An 18,749-nucleotide genomic window follows, 5' to 3' on the forward strand; every position below is an offset into this window, starting at 1 on the left:
GCAAGATCTCCTTTTAGCCCATCAAAATAAGTTCTTACACAGAAGCAAAGCAAAATCAAATCACACTGAAGTCTATAATTTAGTGTACAAGCAAGTTATGCTGTAAACTAGTAATCAAATAGTCCCCAAAACTAAACAACTATATTCAACTGCTGGCTTTCTTAAGATATCTCATAGACCCTCATAGACATACATGTAGTTGAAGTTCATTGACTCACACCTCCCACACAATGTTTATTTTTTTTTTAATAGGAAAGCTATTCTGTTCCAAATTGTTGTATTAAGAAACATTCCGATTTTCTCACTCGAAGAGAAAAACCCACCAAGAATAAAGCACCAAAAAACCAACTGCCTTCAAGTAAGAACACTAGGTTGTGGACTGCTAAATATAATTACAAGTCCACCATAATACCTACAGTTTGAAAGTAGCATGCTTTTGATTTGTAAATGAAGTTTGAAATATGCAAACTGGGTTCTAAATGTCTGCCCTGTTACTGACTGTCACACCACAGATAGATGTGAGCCAATGATAAATGCTGGAAGCGTTAATAACTAGATGCAAATAATATTTGCTATTCTTGATCTTGGAAAAGGAGTATGTTGACCTATATATGACAGTAGAGAAAAAGCCATAACTTGAAGTTCCTATTTTTTTTCCAGTTCTTTTCCAGCTCCCAAAATAGTAGACATATTACTCACAAAACTTTCACATTGCATGAAGTTGCTGACAAAACTTCCTTAGTAGATATCCAAATTTTCAGAGCTAAGCACTAAGATGAAAATCAGAACTGTTAAGTTAGCCTTCAAGCTTTAAAGTGGCTTATAAAATCAGATACGGTGACTGACCCCTGTAAACAGCTTTCCTTAAGAGCTTTGGCAGGACACAATACTGAAGGTATCTCCACCTTTTTATTCATTCCCTTCTCTATATGCAGTTCCTCAAGTCATTAGCATCTTTCTGCAAGAGGAAATAATGAAATGCTCTTCATACTTTCCCTATTTTCCTCTTATCCCAATAAGTGCATGGCTTTCTGCTCCATACCTTGTTCCCATTCTGATCCTGTTTGGCTACATTTACATCACACAGTTGATCAGCGGGTCAAGCCCTGTCCCATGTACCATTTGATTGTTAGCACCTTCTGATCTGGTTTGGGCCTGTGTTGTTCCAGCCAATGTCCAGATATGCTTTAGGACACCATGTAGGCCAAGGACTGCTCCTAGTATGAAGTATGGGCAAGAGTGCCATTTTGCAGGGAAGGAGTTTAAGAGGGCTGAAGAAGAGGGGGACAGATGACTTAGTCACTCATCCTAATGATGCTGTGGTGTATCTGGATGTAGAAGTGACAAGTCATCAATTCCAATACTTAACAACTCCCAACCCTTCACTGCTGTGCCATGTGGCTCAGCTCCTGCGCCACTTCCCCCCGACACCAGACCTCTTCATTTGCCTCATCAAGATCCCTCTTCCTATCTCTATTCCCAAGTATGGATTCAGTGAGATTCAGCCCTTGTGTTGCAGAGACTGATAGCTCTTTCCTCCCCAGTGTGAAGCACAAGTTGGGTGGTGGTACAAAAACTCTTTCAGAAAGCTATGAATGCTCTGTGTGTGTGTACAGATTCTGAAGCAAATGATAAAAAATAAGGGCAGAGAAGCACGTAGCAGTGTGTAGCTGTAGCTAGGAAACAGCCAAGCTCCCTAGAGATCCCATGAAAGACTGGCTCCTTTTTCCTCCGTTCTAATGTGTTGATATACAACCCAGCCCAGTGCAGCCTTGGGCTGTGTGCGAGCAGCAGCATGCATGGGGAGGTCAGAACAAATCCTTAGCTATATTAATTAGAAGAGCAAAGATAAATCCCCCATGGAGATGAAGTGCTCTAACAGAAAACAGAGCACACATCCATGGTGTAAGAGCATGGATTTAGCCACTGTAAAGGCCAACTTTTTCCAAAGGTATGTCTAAATCTCTTAAAACATTGACATAATCAGAAAATGTAACTTAATGCCTGAAGGAACGGCTCAGTTTGGCTGTAAATTCAGCAAGGTGTCAAATACAAAAAATTTCAGCAGCATGAACAGAAAAACAGCTCCAAGCATTGCAACATGGATATCTCAGTTATAAAATCACAAGGCTACCAGCTATAGCTATAACGAAAATAGCCTAAGCATGTTATACTCCAAAAGGGGAAGCTTCCAAACACATCCACTCACAAGCTTACTAAAATGCACAAGTTTGCCGAGAAAGGTGTCATTTACTTTTCTGGAATTTTCCTTCAGGATCAAAACCTATTTTCAGAAAGGTAAATAAGAGTAACCCTGACATCCAATTCATTGAATTGTGGGACTGAAATCTAACACATAAAGAAATGATGACATTTCCCATTAAGTCATCTTTATTCCATAAATGCTTTCATGTGGATAAACTAGTGCCTACTTTACAAAGTGACATTAGGAAACTTTTATGATCAAGTGATGAGAATCAAGTGATGAGATGGCCAAATAATTCAACAAGTACAATGAGTATCTTACAGAGTTTGAAACAGTTTCCTTTATCCAGCTGCATTGACATGGAACACAGAGAAAAGATTCTGCTACAGACTACAGTCACAGCTATTTTTGTAAAGAACAATTTAACATGTAAAATACATAGTTCTAAGAATAAATGGAGAGAAAAGCTAATCCTATTTATGCAAATAAAGCCCAAATATGCCTCCCCAAAACCTGATTAAGCAGTCACTGCCCAGGAAATAACCAGAAACATTAAACACAAGTTTATACTATTCACAAGAAATAACCATTAAGGATATGTTAGTGTGTCAGTTTTTAAAAACAAATCACTTTCATGAGACAAAGGTTTCTAAAACAGAATCATGTAAGAGTGTACAAAACATTAATTCAGAAAATGCCTGATACAGGATAAATGCTTAAACACAAAAGGCCCTCCTGTTCTTTAAACAGTAAGATACAAATACAAAACAGCATTTAAAACTAGAACTTATATTTAAAGTGAAAAACTAAAGAAGAGTGAAAGTTGAGTAGCTTCCGACAGTCCAGTCACTAAACAACTGCACAACTTTTATTGAAGTTGGTGTTGCAGTTATTTATTTTCATTTCCTTTTTCCAGTATGGGAAAATTAATCTACTCGCTGTTGATGCCAATGTAAAATTCAATCCTATATGATTATGAAGCATTATGAGAATAATTTTGTGAGGTGTCAAACTCAAGACAGCTATTTACAAGAATATCAGGAACAAGATACTGTTACTGATGCATATCAGTATTATCTATGAAGTAGCTTCGGTAAATCTGCTTGATTGCTGCATTGATCAACTAATGCAATACAGGATTTCAGACATTTTGAAAGACTTCATAGCTTAAAAACATTACTGAGAAAAAATAAATGCATTAACAAGAGGAGCTGAAATTGTAGGCAATACCATCCATAAGGTTCCAGTATGACATATAGCAAGATTTATGTACCCACAAAGATTTTTGTGGTAATAACATAAATCACTCTACAACACTACAATATTTCTCCAAGTAGAGCTCAGCTCATCCTTTAAAATGGAATTTGCTATTTTCTATGTTGTTTTGCTCTTAGATTTTTAAACATCTTAAGAATGCCAAGCTAATAAGGCAGGAATTTAGTATTATAAAAATTCTTTTAGAAAAAAAAATTATGCACAAAATAAAGTTAGCATGTCATTTAGGCTTCTGACACTACTCAGAAGCACTGTTTAATATCCTATATTTACATTACACATGTAAATATAAATGCACACTAAATTACTGCTTATATAAACGATGTAATATCCACTCTTATTAACTCCTTCTTAAAATGATAATTAATTCTGAAGCACGTAAGAGAAGCTAATTAATCCTGGCTTTTGCACTACCTATTAGAAAGAGTACTTTGTTTTCAGAAAGTGTTTCTAACATTACACACGTCAACTACAAGAGCTTTTAAGTGCTCTGTGCACTGTGCCTACAATGCTTTCTTACTTTATTACACTGATCAACAGAGGTACTCTATCAGCTCTCTATACCCAGAAATTACAATAAGTCCTCTGGCCCACAAAAGAATAAAAAGAAAAAAAGACCAAACCCAAGACTTCTCAGTTTAACTGATGTTTTTCAGAGGTTCTTGCCTGTTCAGGGCCTTTCTAGAATAAAAGCTTCAATAATGAACTTTGCTCTCAGCTTCATATTTGCCAGTTAATAGAGTGATTTGTACTTGCAGTTGTGAAGACCTGGTGCTTCATAAGACTAAAGCAGCTCAGTTGTGCCAGTAGTTCAGCCTAACTCGTGGGATTCAACTTCACTGGAATAGACAAAGGAACCTAAGTAGTATGTATGGCGTGTAGCTTCCATCAACGCTGTCTCCGTACAATCCTAAACATCCACTGGTCAGATTATGTACTAATACATCTGTTCTAGAGCAAGCAGCTGTCACAAGTATTGAGGCCATGTCACTGAGAACACAGCTGCATTGGGCAGGACACGCCTCAAGGATGAAGAACCACGGCCTCCCTAAGATCTTGCTTTATGGTGAACTTGCCACCGGCTGCCGCAAGAGAGGAGCCCCAAAGAGAAGATACAAGGACTCCCTGAAACAACATCTCAGCCTTGGCCATATTGATCAACATAACTGGTCTACTCTGGCCTCCAACCGGGAAGTCTGGAGACACACCATCTATATCACTGCTGATGCCTTTGAGAACGCACGCAGGATCACCCTTGAGGAGAAAAGACAATGCAGAAAGAATCGTGCCTTGCAGAATTTACCACCTAAGGAGTCTTTCTGCTGTACCTTTTGCAATCGGACATGCCTGTCTCATATTGGCCTTTTTAGCCACCAGCGTGCTTGTAACAAATGTGGATAGAGACCTTTCCCAAATCTTCGTTCGTGAAGCCCAGCCATGATGATGAGCTTTCTCTAAACACAAGGCAAATTCGTGGAAGATTTCACAAAGTGAAAATGAACAGTGTTTACATAACAAAAAAATTAATGCTTGAAGTGTCTGGATTCTTCTATCCAAAAAAGCTGAAAAGGCTGTTGTTTACTTTACAGTGGTAAATACTCTATTTTCTTTTTCCTTCCTTCAGTCCAGCTTGCTGCCTGCCATCTACCTAAATCTCTTAGATTGAAAAAGAGCATACAAGCAGAACAGTAAGTTTCTTACTTATATTTCAGCTTTTTGCCTTGCTTTGTCTATCAATGATCTAAATTCTGTAGCCTTGCATCGTGCTTTTAATATTAGAATCCAGTCATCAACTGGTCCCTGGAGACTAAACAGAGCATTAAATGTTCATCAGAACACTACTTACCACATTGAAATCCAAGTTTTTTTCAACCCACTCCTTGGCTTCCTTGAATTCCTCTTTCATTTCCATGATGTATAGTGTATCAAGGGCATCTACTATTGTTGCTCCTTGTATGTTACCTGAAATACACGAAGAGCCATGACTTATTTACTTTCCAACAGAAGACTTTTCAGTTAGATCTAATTAATTTAAATTCATTATAATTTCAAAATCCAAGCTTAATTAATCCAAATAAAAATTGGGTGTATAAGCATTCAAGTGGTAACTAGTAATTCACAACTTTAACTTTGATTCTCATGCCACAACACAACATCATATTTTTCTTCCACTAATGAAGTTTTGAAGAGCGGTTCTGATGCACTGCATTTTCAGCCATAATTTTGCATTTTTAAACACTGATGGAACAGTTCAATGTAAAGTAAAATTAATAAAATAACTTAATAAATCTCAATAATGGAGAAATTACTGATTTTCCAGTTTGGAGTGAAAAAAAATCAGTTACATTTTTTGTTTTTATTCTCAGTAATATACATAAAACTTTAAGAAGCTGGTAAGTACTGATCACATTTCAGTTATGAAAGCCCTTTAAGAAGTATTCTCTCTGAAAAACAATTTTTCTGATACTGTGCACCACCATGTAACCTGCACAATATAGAACTGGTGGAGGCAAAGGGCAAACTTGTACAGATGGATTTCTCAGCTGAGGAGAGACTGAAAGACACTGGTTTTCTAAGCAAGTTCTGGTGGTTTGCATAAGTGGCATCCTTCTATCTCTGGTATGGAGATGGCCAAGAGCTAGCCTTCACCTAACACTGCAAGATGAAATATCATCAGTATGTTTGCTCTGGGATGAATTAAATGTTCATGATCTTGTAGTGATAGGTTAATGTGGAGGGTGGGGGGGAAAATACACTCAAACTACTTTCCCACTGGTTCCTTCAAATTTATGATGACCATTTCAAATCACCACTTTTGTCTAAGCAGAGTTTCAGTTCCTGTTTACTCAACAGTGTCAAAAATTCAATTTAAACCACTCTACTAAAATTTATATTTATGAACTTGGCTCCTGCAGCTTTCATTATGAATGGAAACCATTGTTATGATATACTTTAGAGAGGACTCTGATACAGAAGCAAACATTCAGAATTACAAAATAATTTAGGTTGCAAGCAACAGAGAAAATAATTAGGTCCAATTCTTCTCCTTCACAGCAGAGCTAATGAATCAGGTGAGTAGCTGACTACTTATTCAGGCATTGATTGTACAGGGGGAATAACAAGACAGTAGCTACAATTAACTTTAAAGAACTTGATTATCATCTTGTCTCTTGAAACACTGGATGAAAAAGTAAAAATTTTATAAACTTATCAAATATAATAATTCAATTTTTCATATTTAAGAAAGTAATCTAATATTTCAGTCAATTCTTGTGTTTACTGCCATCATGAAACAGTGAGGTGATTGGACAGCTCCATATAGCAGGACTGACACCACTTTCTTAACTTAAGCTTCCAGATAGAAAATAATTTTCCATTTCTACCATACTAAACAAAATAATACTTAAGATTATTGTAACAGTTACTTGCTACATTTAACAGAATCAGATGCTTTCTGTATTTTAGCACCTGCTTATACCACCCTTTTTGGAATATCACTTTCCTACTTTGAAGGAATTAATCTATGTTTTCCTCCAGATATTCCACTAATAAAACTGCAGCATACTTTGGTAAGAACAACATCATATTTTCCCAGAGCTCAGTTGGAGCTTGGCTGCCCTTCTCTCATATTAAAGGAAAAGTATTCCTTTAAACTTGGCTAAGCAACTTTTATTTTTCCTGAGTTCATGAGAAAGTGAGAGTGACTGTGAAAAACTGCTGGAGGACATCTGCTCCACAACAAAAGCAGCTCCTAGAGAACTTTTACATCTGAGCTCTACTTATGGAAAAATCATCTGTAACCTGATTTGCTTGAGTGGATTGCGATAGGTGCACCGTGCAATGACATTCGCTGTGTTAATCCTCTTGTAATACAGCTAACACCACCACTAAACAGTTGAGCTTTCAATTTTGAGGATTAGTACTTGAGCTGCAACTCACTACTAAGTCAGAAAAAAAGGAGGAGAAAATAAGGAGAAACCTTATTGAGAAATCACCCTTGGAGTCACCCCTTACTATGATTCCCCCCCCGCCCTGAATCTGGCCTATATGGCCTGCCTAGAGCACAGACCTCTCCTTGCAGGCAAGCAAACAGATAATGCTAGAATCTCAAGTAGATCGTTATTTAAAATAACTTTTGCTGTTATTCTGAAAGCTCCAGAAAACAGAAAAAAACAATTAATGTGACAATTAGTCAAGTTTGTCTCAAACAGCTGTACTTCAAAATTCTTGATAAAAGACAAAAGAACACAGAATGAATTTTTAAAGTGTCGGTTTAGAGGCCAGAATTTTGACTTGTGAATATTTGCAGTTTACACTAAGTCAGCCAACAGCATAATCTAAACATAAGAGTATTATGGAAATTGTGATGCTGAACAGTTCATTAATAACCAGTCAGACAAAAGGGTAGGGGGGAAGGAATGCAAAGAAGTTAAATGAACATTTCTCATTATACGATAAGATCAAATACGTCACAAGCCTATATAAGTGATGTTTCTCAAAGCACAGCGCATAAATTATTAAATATAGTTATCATTCTTATTAGTTCCTGTACAACATTCCCAAGGAATTACATGGCAGTCTACAAGAGGCAAAGTTTGTTGCTAGGCAATTATAGTACACACTCACATGACACTGAATATTTGGACAGGAGGACTGTTTTGCTATACACCTACAGTACTGGCTATAAATTTGACAAATGGTGAGCACTGCATTACAGAAAGTGCCAGCAAAGTTGCAGTCACCATGGTAGAATTTCATAGTTGCCCTAGGCAGGAAGAAGATATCACAAACAAGACCTGGAGCAAATTCATACACCTCAGGTAAATACACGTCTTGCAGATAATACCAAAAAAAGGTATAATCAAGGTAGAGAAAACAAACTTGAAACTCATAAAACATAAGCTCAAAGTGAGTAATTTAGATGATAAAAGAGATAACCAGATGTACAAGTGTACCAAAGCGAAACATTTTCAGTCTCTACCAAAACCTCCAGACTAAGAACTCATATATGCTCCATTTTACTTCTTTTGTTAAACCTTTGCTGTGCTCTCTCCTCTTAATTAACAGTATCATTTACTCCATGTGTGTGATTAAGAGAAAACACATAAACTAGTCTACAACCTAGTTAACCAAAGACAATGCAAAAAAAAAAAATCGGTCAAAATGAAACTTCCAGTGGACTATCTAGAAATACCTACAGAGATTCTTTTCCAGTTTAACACTTAAAATCTTAAGCAATGATCTGGAAGAAAACAAAAAGAACGTATTGCTAACAAGATTTGTGGACTACTAACCAAGATGGCTTATCACTCAGCATTTTAGAATAGTGTGATATGAAGCACTGAGCAGTCTAGATCTCCTCTAGTAATGCAGAGTTGGTCGACTTAAATAGCATGCTTTTTAATATCTAACAATGCAGAGGTGTGTGCATGCAAATAAAAAAAGAGTTTACATTAGCAAATTGAGTAGCATCTCAGGGGTGGGCAGGAATAGCAGAATAAAAAAAATTATCAGAGGATGAATAACTTTTTATGAGTTTCCAGGGTGACATTGCAGAGAGAACTGCTGTGGATGTGAATGACAACCTTATTAGCACAGCTCTCTGTCTGAGCTTATGTGGCCATATGGTTTAAGAACCACAGCTGGCTTATAGCCAAACACTTTGGAGAGTGTGACAAAAATAAGTTTTTATTTGTCTAGCCTAGGCTTTTGGACATGGTTTATATTTTGGCCAGAAGAGTCCAAAACAGAATAGTGCCAGGATGTCAGAATCAATGCATACTGCTGCACTTAATAGTTTGTTTACAATTTTCCTCCTATCCCTTTTATACCAAGATTGGTTCTCCAGAAGATGCACATTCCTCTTCAGTAAATAAATTTTGAGATACATATACATCTATATATATACACACACACATTTATATATATGCATGAAACAGATGCATATATATATATATGTTTGAAATAGATGAAGATTTGTGATCTGCAAAGATATCATACAGAACACAACATGGAGGAAAGTTTCAGACATGTTCTAATGCACTGTCTGTAAGAGGATGGAAGCCAGGCCCCTTACTCTTCTCAAGTTCTACTGTTTTTCTTTTGCTGACTCTGTGTCATATTTTGAATGGAAGGAAACTGTGACAAAACACATGACAAAAATGGAAGATAAGGAAAGATGAACTATGAAGTGGCCTGAGGTCATGCTATACATCAGGTCCCTGACCTACAATAGTTCACCTTCCAACAAGCATCATAAGCTAGGAGTTTTTATTCTTGCATGACTGTAGAGGACAGATAGAAAAGACAAGTAGAATGCTGATTTTTTCTTCCAGAAAAACAGTATGAAAATTAATATAGGACATTAATATTTGTAATTTTTTAATGTGACAGAAATTCAAGCAAATACAAACAATAATAGCTAATCCTTCATATAAAGTGAAAATGTTCCAAGAAGTTTCCTCTATTATTGTCAGAAGAACTGCTCTTTAGGGCTATTTTGTATTTCTACGGAAAAGAAAATTTTATACATAGCTGTACTTGAATTACACTCAGCCCCACCCTGTTCTTATACTCTTTGCTATTTTCAGCCAGTGAGGTAAACCTTTTTTGTCACCTTCCAGTTATTCTAAGTTGGAGAAGCTCAGTCAAAATAGATGTATACTATACAATCTCTTTCCAGTCTGCCATTTCAGATACAAAATTCCAGCCCAAACCCCAGAAATTAGCTGTCACAACTTTTTTCTTAATCTGGCCAGTAATAACACTTTCGATTTTCTTAACATAGTAAGATGAGATACTTTGTAACATTAAACATGCAAATTAAAAAAATCAAGCCTGCATCCAATTCTTTTTCAGCTCTATATGCATATACATTGTACATTACCAAATCTGAACTATATTATTCTCAACATATTCAAGAATACATATAGGTTTGACTAAAGTAACATTTTGTTTTGAGTTGTAGGTTTCTTGGAGCATTGTTTCAAAAGCTGACTCAGATCTTAAAACAGTGTTTTCCTTTATTTAAAGTTCATTGAAAAGGTTCCTATCCAATATCATTAGCAATTTAAAGTGTCAAGAGTGATTAATTATTAAAGTGTGCTATGCCAAAACATGAAACTCTTACTCAAATACTGGCAAACCCTCAGCAGTAATAACATTTCTTATTTCAGTGACTATTACCAGCTGGTAAGAGTGGGAAAAGAAACAATAAGTTCAATTTTCGACAGATCTAGCTTTCCATGTGTAACATGAAACAATACTGTGCTATTTCTAGAACACTCTTCTAATCTCCAGTATTTTATACATTTCTGTATTTGAGAGCCAGCTCTAATATCTTTGTATTTGATAGAGCTTGATTAATTTTTCCTTCATAGCTAATCTCTCTGTTTTCTGTGGAAGCTTTTGGCATCTACCCATGCATGGTACCCATGCAGCTCAGCCACATTTTGTTATGGACTACCTTCTTTTGTTTGAACATGCCTCCCAGTGATTTGGTATTTCCACCCCTTACAAAGGGTATCATTCCCCACAAGGAACAATAAATCCTTTTTCATCCCATCTATGCCACTTTTTATGGACTTCCAAATATTGTTCTGGAAAGTTTTTAACCTTTACCACTTACTATGAGTTCAAGTGTTCCACTTCCATGTATTAACTTAGAATTATATCTCCCATTTCACTAAGTGCCAGTTAAAATTAGGAATGTTAGTTCTCATTTGCTATTTCTAAGTGCAGTTATCATCTGTTGGGGAATCCTTATGGGTTTCTGTAACTGCTTGCAGTTTGCCTTTGGTAAAGCTACCCCAAGTAACTTATTTGCACTGTCAAACTTCACTCTGGTCATTTGATTTTTCAGTACTGTGAAATTAAATTAGTTAAATTTGAGAATGTGACCTCAGCAGCTACAGATCCCTGTGAGAGGCTAGAAATAAGTCTGAAAAATGCCTTCTGAAAATCTAAAAAGACAATAAATGCATCTTTGTCAAGCAACTTGATCTCTTCTCACAAATGCTGTGTTGAGTCATTTATCCACATATCTGCTAATGTTATTCTTTACACAAGTTTCTATTAATTTAGTTGAGATAGATGGCAGGCTTACTTCCAAAATTAAGACCACATATCAAAATACAAAATTTCAAGGAATCCAGTAGGAACAGTGAAGATTGGGGTGGGGGGAAGGTGTTGAAGCACAATTAATTGTCTAGAGCTATATTACAGTCTAAAGATACACACTGTTATACATTGCAAGACAGTTTTGAATATAACTTTTGGCAGGCTTTAAAAATCTTCATACACCTCAATGCTCCATAACAGAAACTACAAAAGAACCACTTCAAATTGGGAGAAGCAGGACTTTGGCTTTGCAGATTGTATTTATTAAATGCCTTCCTTTTCCCCTCCAGAAAAGGTCCTTTTTCCCTTGCAGAGACTAATTTTACTATGCCCACAAGTTACAATATTATTAAACTGGCAATACTGCACATGAAACACAGTTACAGACAATTAAAAAAGCCCTTCAGTAACAGTCACTTAAGTGCAGAAAACACTTCTAGAAAGAGCTCTTTGTTAGTGCAGCAACACTCATTAGTTTTAAAATTAATACAGAAGGTCTGGAAAGGAATAGCTCCTGGGCTAGGGGCTAGTGGTAGAGTGCTGTGAAAAAAATTGGCAAAATTGTGATTTCACCACTTTCACACTAGGAAGGTAGATTAATAAATGTCTACTTTAGGAATCATTGTTAACAGTAATCTGAAACTTTCAAGGTTAAAGTAATAAAAATTAACAGCATTTACTCAGGGCCTATTTTCTACTGGGTATATTCAGAGAATGATTAGTACTTACAGCAGAAGCCATAGCAGCATAGGAGACATGCCCTGTTTTGCTGATGCACAGGTAAGGTGCAAAGAGGTGCTAAGCTATTCCAATTTATTTGATTAACCTAGAAATAGTTGTATGCTTCATGGAATTTAACTAATAAGTACGATACAGAGACAATAACTAATGATTTTTTGTTTCTGCTTTTTCAAAGGGTTGTTACAACATGGTAAGAGCCAATGTGGCAAATAAAAAGGAAATAAAAACAGTATATGGATGTGCTGAAAAGACATTGCAATGGTCATAGGCATGTATGTGGCTTTGGCTTCAAAGAGAAATGTTTCAGTTTACATATGTTTCCGTGTTTCTCTGAAGGTATATAATTCTTAGTGTGAACACATGAGACAACTTCTGCTCATAACATGAATATATCTACACTCTACCAGTCCAAAGACTCTCTCAACTTATCAAATACACCCTCCACACACACTGCTCGCAGATTACCAGCAAGATCAAGGCAGGTCCTTGTCTTCAAAAGTTGTTTTCACAGCCAGGGACTAGGACAAATAAAATGTCATTTCCAGGTTCAACAAGAAGTTCTCAGCTACAGAATAGCTCTACTATTATTAATTTGTATGGAGTGGTAAAGAAGGGTTCTTTTTCTTCCCCCAAGATCAGAACCACCAGTTGTCCCTATCCTTTGTCCCATCAACATCCCACTGGCCATTTTCCTCTTTTCCTAGCCGAAGTACAGTGTTAGTATAGTTGCCAAATTCATGACGGTACATCTATGTTTAATTACACCTCTCAAAAGTCATCTTATTTTTGTATTTCAGAGGAACACATCATGACTTGCCTTCAAGACACAATCATTGTTACAATCCATCTACAAAATGGCTTATCATTACAGAAAGGAGCGATGCATTTATACTTTCAACAATAAGCTTAGAAGCAGTATCATTTGAAAACAACTCTCCCCTTCTGTGCCAGGAGAGCTGTACTTGCAACATATGCAACATAAAGCATCACACAGCACTGGAATCTGCCGTTCCTCACAGTGAGGTACTAAAAGTCTCTGTCCCATAACAGGCACTCCTGTTATATGCAAAGCAACATAACTGCAGCAATTAATTCATAGAAGGAGAGGTGTTTAAAAATAAACAGCTGGATAATGAAATATGCTCTATCTTACTAAGACAATCAGAAACTTGTATTTTTGAAAAATTGAGACCTGGTAGCAAGACAATCATGACAAATTGGAGATAGTTATGACATATGACAGTGAACTGAAGGTCTTGATTTCTGAAGATTATGAGGAAATTCACAGGACACAGAGCTGAACTTATTCTCAAATAATTCAATTCAGAATTACCTTAAAAGTAGTAAACCATTTGTAATCTCTCTCTTTTTTTTTTTTTTAATAAGAAACAGAAACAAGGGAGATAAGGAAACCTGTCTGTCCTTTCAGAATGAAAAAAACCAAAATGCAAACTGATCACCCTTTTCTCTTATTGTTTTATGAAAAAGAAGGTATTCTATTTGTTGAATTCAAACATGAAGGTACAGATCAGATCCAATCATCCCAGGAAACTCAGAGAAATGAGATTTTGTTTCTAAAAACAAAAGGAAATTATGGATTTGGGAAAGGGTACTTATGAGACAGACCTGCTTGCAGATATGCTGCTCTTTGGTATTCTGTAAAGTTATTCAGCAGAAAGAGACCTGCTTGCTCATTTTGATTTGCCACCAAGATCAATAAGAGTGAAGATGTTTCTAAGGAAAACTCCTCAGCAATAAGATCTTATACTAGATGACCGTGACGAGAAAGTGATCTGCATTTAGACTGACTGGCTCTTACTACTTTAAGTGCAGTTTTACTTTCACAGTGAATTGTGCCTGCAGTGACTTAAACTGATACAACATTCACAGAAATCCTGCTTAAGAATTTCACAAGTCAATACATCTACAGCTTTTTCTGTGATTCCATGCAATATTATCGAACCTTAGAAATTTTTATACCACTTCTGATTCCAACTGAAACTACATTAAGTGTTACAATTTTCAGGAAATTATGTGCCATTTTGTTGTCCTCCAAGAAAACAAGATTGCATTAAATAGTTCCTCAAGTGATTTAAACTGCACAAGTCACCTGAAGAAAATAAATAATTTTAGTTAATTTAAGAAAACAGAAGGAAACAGAAGCATGACTGAACCCTGAAGTTCTCCCACAGTATTCTGGTTTCAAGCACTCAATTCAGGTCTGAAGTCCAATAACTAACTAGATAATAATTACTTTGTAGCAGATTTGATGTTATCTCGGGTAGACAAGCTGTGCAGCAAGATCAATATAGATGTTGCATTTTCAAAATAATTTTTGTAATCACAACTGCCAAATATAGTTGAGGATTTGATAAGTGCTCTATTTAGATCGTTTCAGGAAATGTTTCTACTTCAAACTATCTTTTCAAAAAATTCAACAAAGTTAATTCTTGTTAAAATCAAAATTATGTATTGATTTTGTCTCAGTTATAGAAATTTGTTAATTTTTCAGCTTTCTGTTTGGAAAACAGAAGCCATTTGAATACAAAAATTGATGTTAAACAGTTTAATTCTTCATTTTTCTGCAAAACTGATGATGACACTTCAGGGGACTGCTTTCTTACGCTTCCTCAGAATGCTGATGCTCTCCAGATATTTATCCAGTCATATGTCCCACACTGGAAAAGTCTTGTCTCTTTACAGTGGATTTCTGCAGTGATTTTTGTGCCTCTCCTACTAGAACTTTTCAGCCCCATATTTGTTCTACACTGATAACAACTTGGGTGTTATTTAGCATTAGCTGTACAACACTTAGAGGAGCAAATAATGGTTATATTAATGAAAGAGAAAGCCTGGTAAAGGAATCTGACTGATATAGATTAACAAGGTTTTTTTAAGGGATGGAAATAAATTCCTGAAAACTGCAGACAGCTTCGGCCACCTTCAGGACTGTAGAGAGCACCGTTTGCTCCTTGCACAGGATTTCTTTCTTAGAGTTTTTGTTCCCTGCTTATTGAATGTGGCGTCAATGAGTTCCACTCCACATGAAAAGTTTAAGACAGGGCAGTATTTAATGCAACAAAACCATATCTTTATCATGCAGCAATGCCATGCTCCATTGATTCTCATTCAGATAGGAATCTATAAAAGTCACAGAAAGCATCATCCTCATTTACTGTTATTTTTTATACATAACAAAAGCAACAAACATCATGCTGCATGACAGAGAGCAGAAAGAAAACATGTTTATCACCTATAAGCTTTTCAGCTGATTTACTGTTTTATGCTAACGTCACTAAGCACAAAAATACACTCTACTCACCAAATAAATTGCTTGAATGTCCTTGCTTAGATATGGGTTTCAGTTCATTTAATCCCCATGCGTAACGCTTATAATTATCCCAGGCATGCTTCATCATCTGTAGGGAAACGAAAGCAGGATTATAATGTTGATTTAGCAAGAAGCCACAGCAAATACCAACTTGAGAATATTCTCAGTATTAAACACATTTAATTCAATTCTTAACCAAATTCCTGTTGTATGCACTATAACTACGAAATACTCAGTACAGAATAACAGTGGCACTGTTTTCCAGGGGGCAGTGGGATGGTTACTATAAGAATTCCATGACTGTCCACTTCTACTGTTATCTGCAAGCTTATGGTCAAGACAGTCAAGAAATAATTAGCTTTTTAGGAAGGGAATTCATTGTGTCATATATCAATTCAATTAAAATTTTATTTCTCTTAAGCACGCACCTCTGAAACTGAGGGAACTAATATTTTTAAAAAAGCTTTTTTTTCTCCTGGAGGAGGAATTTTTAAGGTCAAAATTAAGCTCACAGTAGTTTTCAGATTCTGACAGAGACTTGCTTGCATAAAACCAGCTGGCTCAAGCTCAATATGGCTAATAACAGTAAAATAAAGCTAAAGTGGCTAGACAGAACACCTAGGAAAGATTTCGTGGTAGGTTATTATGATATAATCTTTTTGTTACTATGAATTCCTCTGTAGCTACTTTCGTATGCCATTTTGCACAAATGGTAAAACTTTTACAAATTAAACTTATCACTACAAAAGCATGTTTTGCATAAAAAGAGGTGTACCACAAATATATACTGCTTTGGGAAACAGCCTCGGGAGCCCAGAACAGCAGCACTGCAGTAAGAGCAGAGGGCACCCACATCAGAAGCCAGGGTAGTGGGTTGACTCAAGATGACTTCACACTCTTTACCACCACCACCACCACCAGACACACCTGGCCCAAACTGTCCTTTTCCAGGGTGGTCCAGGTGCATTGCTAGGATCCTACCTGTTCCTCCTCAAAGAACAATGTGAGAACAATGCATACAGCTCTGCAGGCCTGGTGATGAACCACTGCCACTCCAGTGGGTCTAACACCTCCCATTACCAACCACCACCCTTAACACCTGCCCAGGAAGAGTTTTATTTAAAGAAGTAGCACCACAAGTAGCCTGATTTTGCATAACAGAAAAAAAAGATTTTGCCTCCTTTTTGTCCCTCTTCCCCTCTTCCACGAGGCAGAGCAGTGTTGGGAATGCCAGAGGTCATCTTCTAGACAAAAAGTGACAATTTCAGACCTTTTCAGAAATACTGCTTCAGGCTGTCAGCTGACAACACTGTTCTGCCCTTGCTTTCAGACCTCTTCTTGAGGCCATGTGTGTCAAGGATAATTCTGTTAAGTAACAGTTATAATCCTAAATTTAAAAGCAGCAGCCTTGGGACATGCTGATAATAGTAATCCTGCACTTTCTCCTTTCCTCTTTCCTTTGCTCAAATCACAGAGAAATTATGTCAATTAAAAATCTGCATTAAGCCATACTATAATAGATGACAACAGATTTTCTAGAGTAACGCTATACTTATGAGAATAAACATTTCTTTGCTATTTATGGACTCATAAATGCACATCTATCCTGCAGGAAAATTCATCTATGTTAATCTAGGCTACACCCCTTACAGGCCCGGTGTTACAAACACAAAAATTGGCAACTGCATTTAATACACGAACATTTTCAACCACAAGGTTAGCCTGGTGTCAGATCTCAGCTGAAAGGCAGCAAGAGGCCCAAGGGAATGGTCTCAGGCAATGGATGGCACCAATATGCTAGATGGCAGGAGCAGTGTCCATTGCTTGACTTCATTCCACAGTGGCTTAGGAGCTCTCCAAGGATGGGGCTTTTTGTCCCAATGCAGAACTGATAATAGGCAGCCAAGTGGCAGACTATTTCTGTGAGGCATTCCCAATTCCTGGTTACAAGAATCAAGACTACATGAAACCAACCATTTGTCCACAGCATATTTTCTACTTCACCGATTGAAATTTTCTGGTAATTTTGTCTATTATATGAGAAAGACTTATTCTGCCCTGCCATCATGTGCCAGACCTCCAAGCTCAGCTTTAAATTCTCAAAGATTTCAGGAGGTTGAATCCTATGCTTTGTACAAGCTTATTTTCTCATGAAATCATGTCAGAATCTTTTCATTTGTTTAATCTCAATCAAGGACACCACACAAAAGGGCTTTTTTAAAACTAAACTTGTAATTAAGTGGCCTGAATCAAAGTGTCTAATGATGCAGTATTATAACAGAATTAAAATTGCTCAAGACAGTACTGCAGTGATCCTTCCCCTTTTCTTTCCTTTTTCACCTAGCACATCCATGCTCCTTCTCTTGCATAAGAAATGCAGTGCTCACATATTTCCATACCGAGTCAGTTCAGGAAACAGAAACTTTTGCAAGTGAAATTTTTGTTCTGAGGATCATTTTTGTCCCGTCTGATCCTCAAGTCAGATTTTCCCGAGAATCAGAGTTACCAAGCGGGAAAGGCAGGAACAGCTCCAGACCCAGTTCAGTCTAGTCACAACAGTCACGAAATGTATGATGCCACAAGACGTCTTATATGCACTCAGTTGCCTTTAGTTTTTCCCAATGGATTGATGTGTCAATCGTATTGTATCTTAAATGCACGTGTGATTTGGTAATAGAAACCCCTAGGTAATAAGACAGGAAGACAGTAGACACAACCCTCTAATAATACTTATTATTGTGTGCTAGTGAACAACTGATTTGGGGTTTTTTTCCAAAATGTCCTCTCATTTTGTAACTACTCAGGTATAATTGTTTAATTACTTCTCAGGAAATTACAATGAGTGAATCCATAAAGCCAAGCAGACAGAAGAAAACCCCAACCCACAGTAATTAAAAAAAACCCAAAACAAACCACAAACAAAACAACAACCCCCCCCCCAAAACCAAATAAACCCCCCAAACTACCCATCCCCTCCCCCACAAAAGAACAAAAAAAGTTAGGAAATATTCCAGTAGGAAAACCCCCACCAGAATCTACTGAGCAAGAGATCCAATTCATCTCTTTTAGCTAATCAAA

The 18,749-nt window shown here is 36.7% G+C and overlaps 1 protein-coding gene across 1 annotated transcript in view; it reads right to left on the reverse strand.

Annotated features, from left to right (window-relative positions):
- MAN1A1 (mannosidase alpha class 1A member 1) overlaps window positions 1-18,749 on the reverse strand; it is a 143,608-nt gene that overhangs the window by 90,264 nt on the left and 34,595 nt on the right. Inside the window, exons 2-3 of the mRNA XM_017829492.1 lie at window positions 15,663-15,759; window positions 5,328-5,443 (exon numbers count right to left, since the gene is read on the reverse strand). Of these exons, the coding sequence (XP_017684981.1) occupies window positions 5,328-5,443; window positions 15,663-15,759 (213 nt within the window). The remainder of the gene's footprint in view (window positions 1-5,327; window positions 5,444-15,662; window positions 15,760-18,749) is intronic.

The sequence above is a fragment of the Lepidothrix coronata genome, unplaced genomic scaffold (genome assembly GCF_001604755.1).
Source record: "Lepidothrix coronata isolate B3197 unplaced genomic scaffold, Lepidothrix_coronata-1.0 Scaffold5, whole genome shotgun sequence".
Classification (NCBI taxonomy): domain Eukaryota; kingdom Metazoa; phylum Chordata; class Aves; order Passeriformes; family Pipridae; genus Lepidothrix; species Lepidothrix coronata.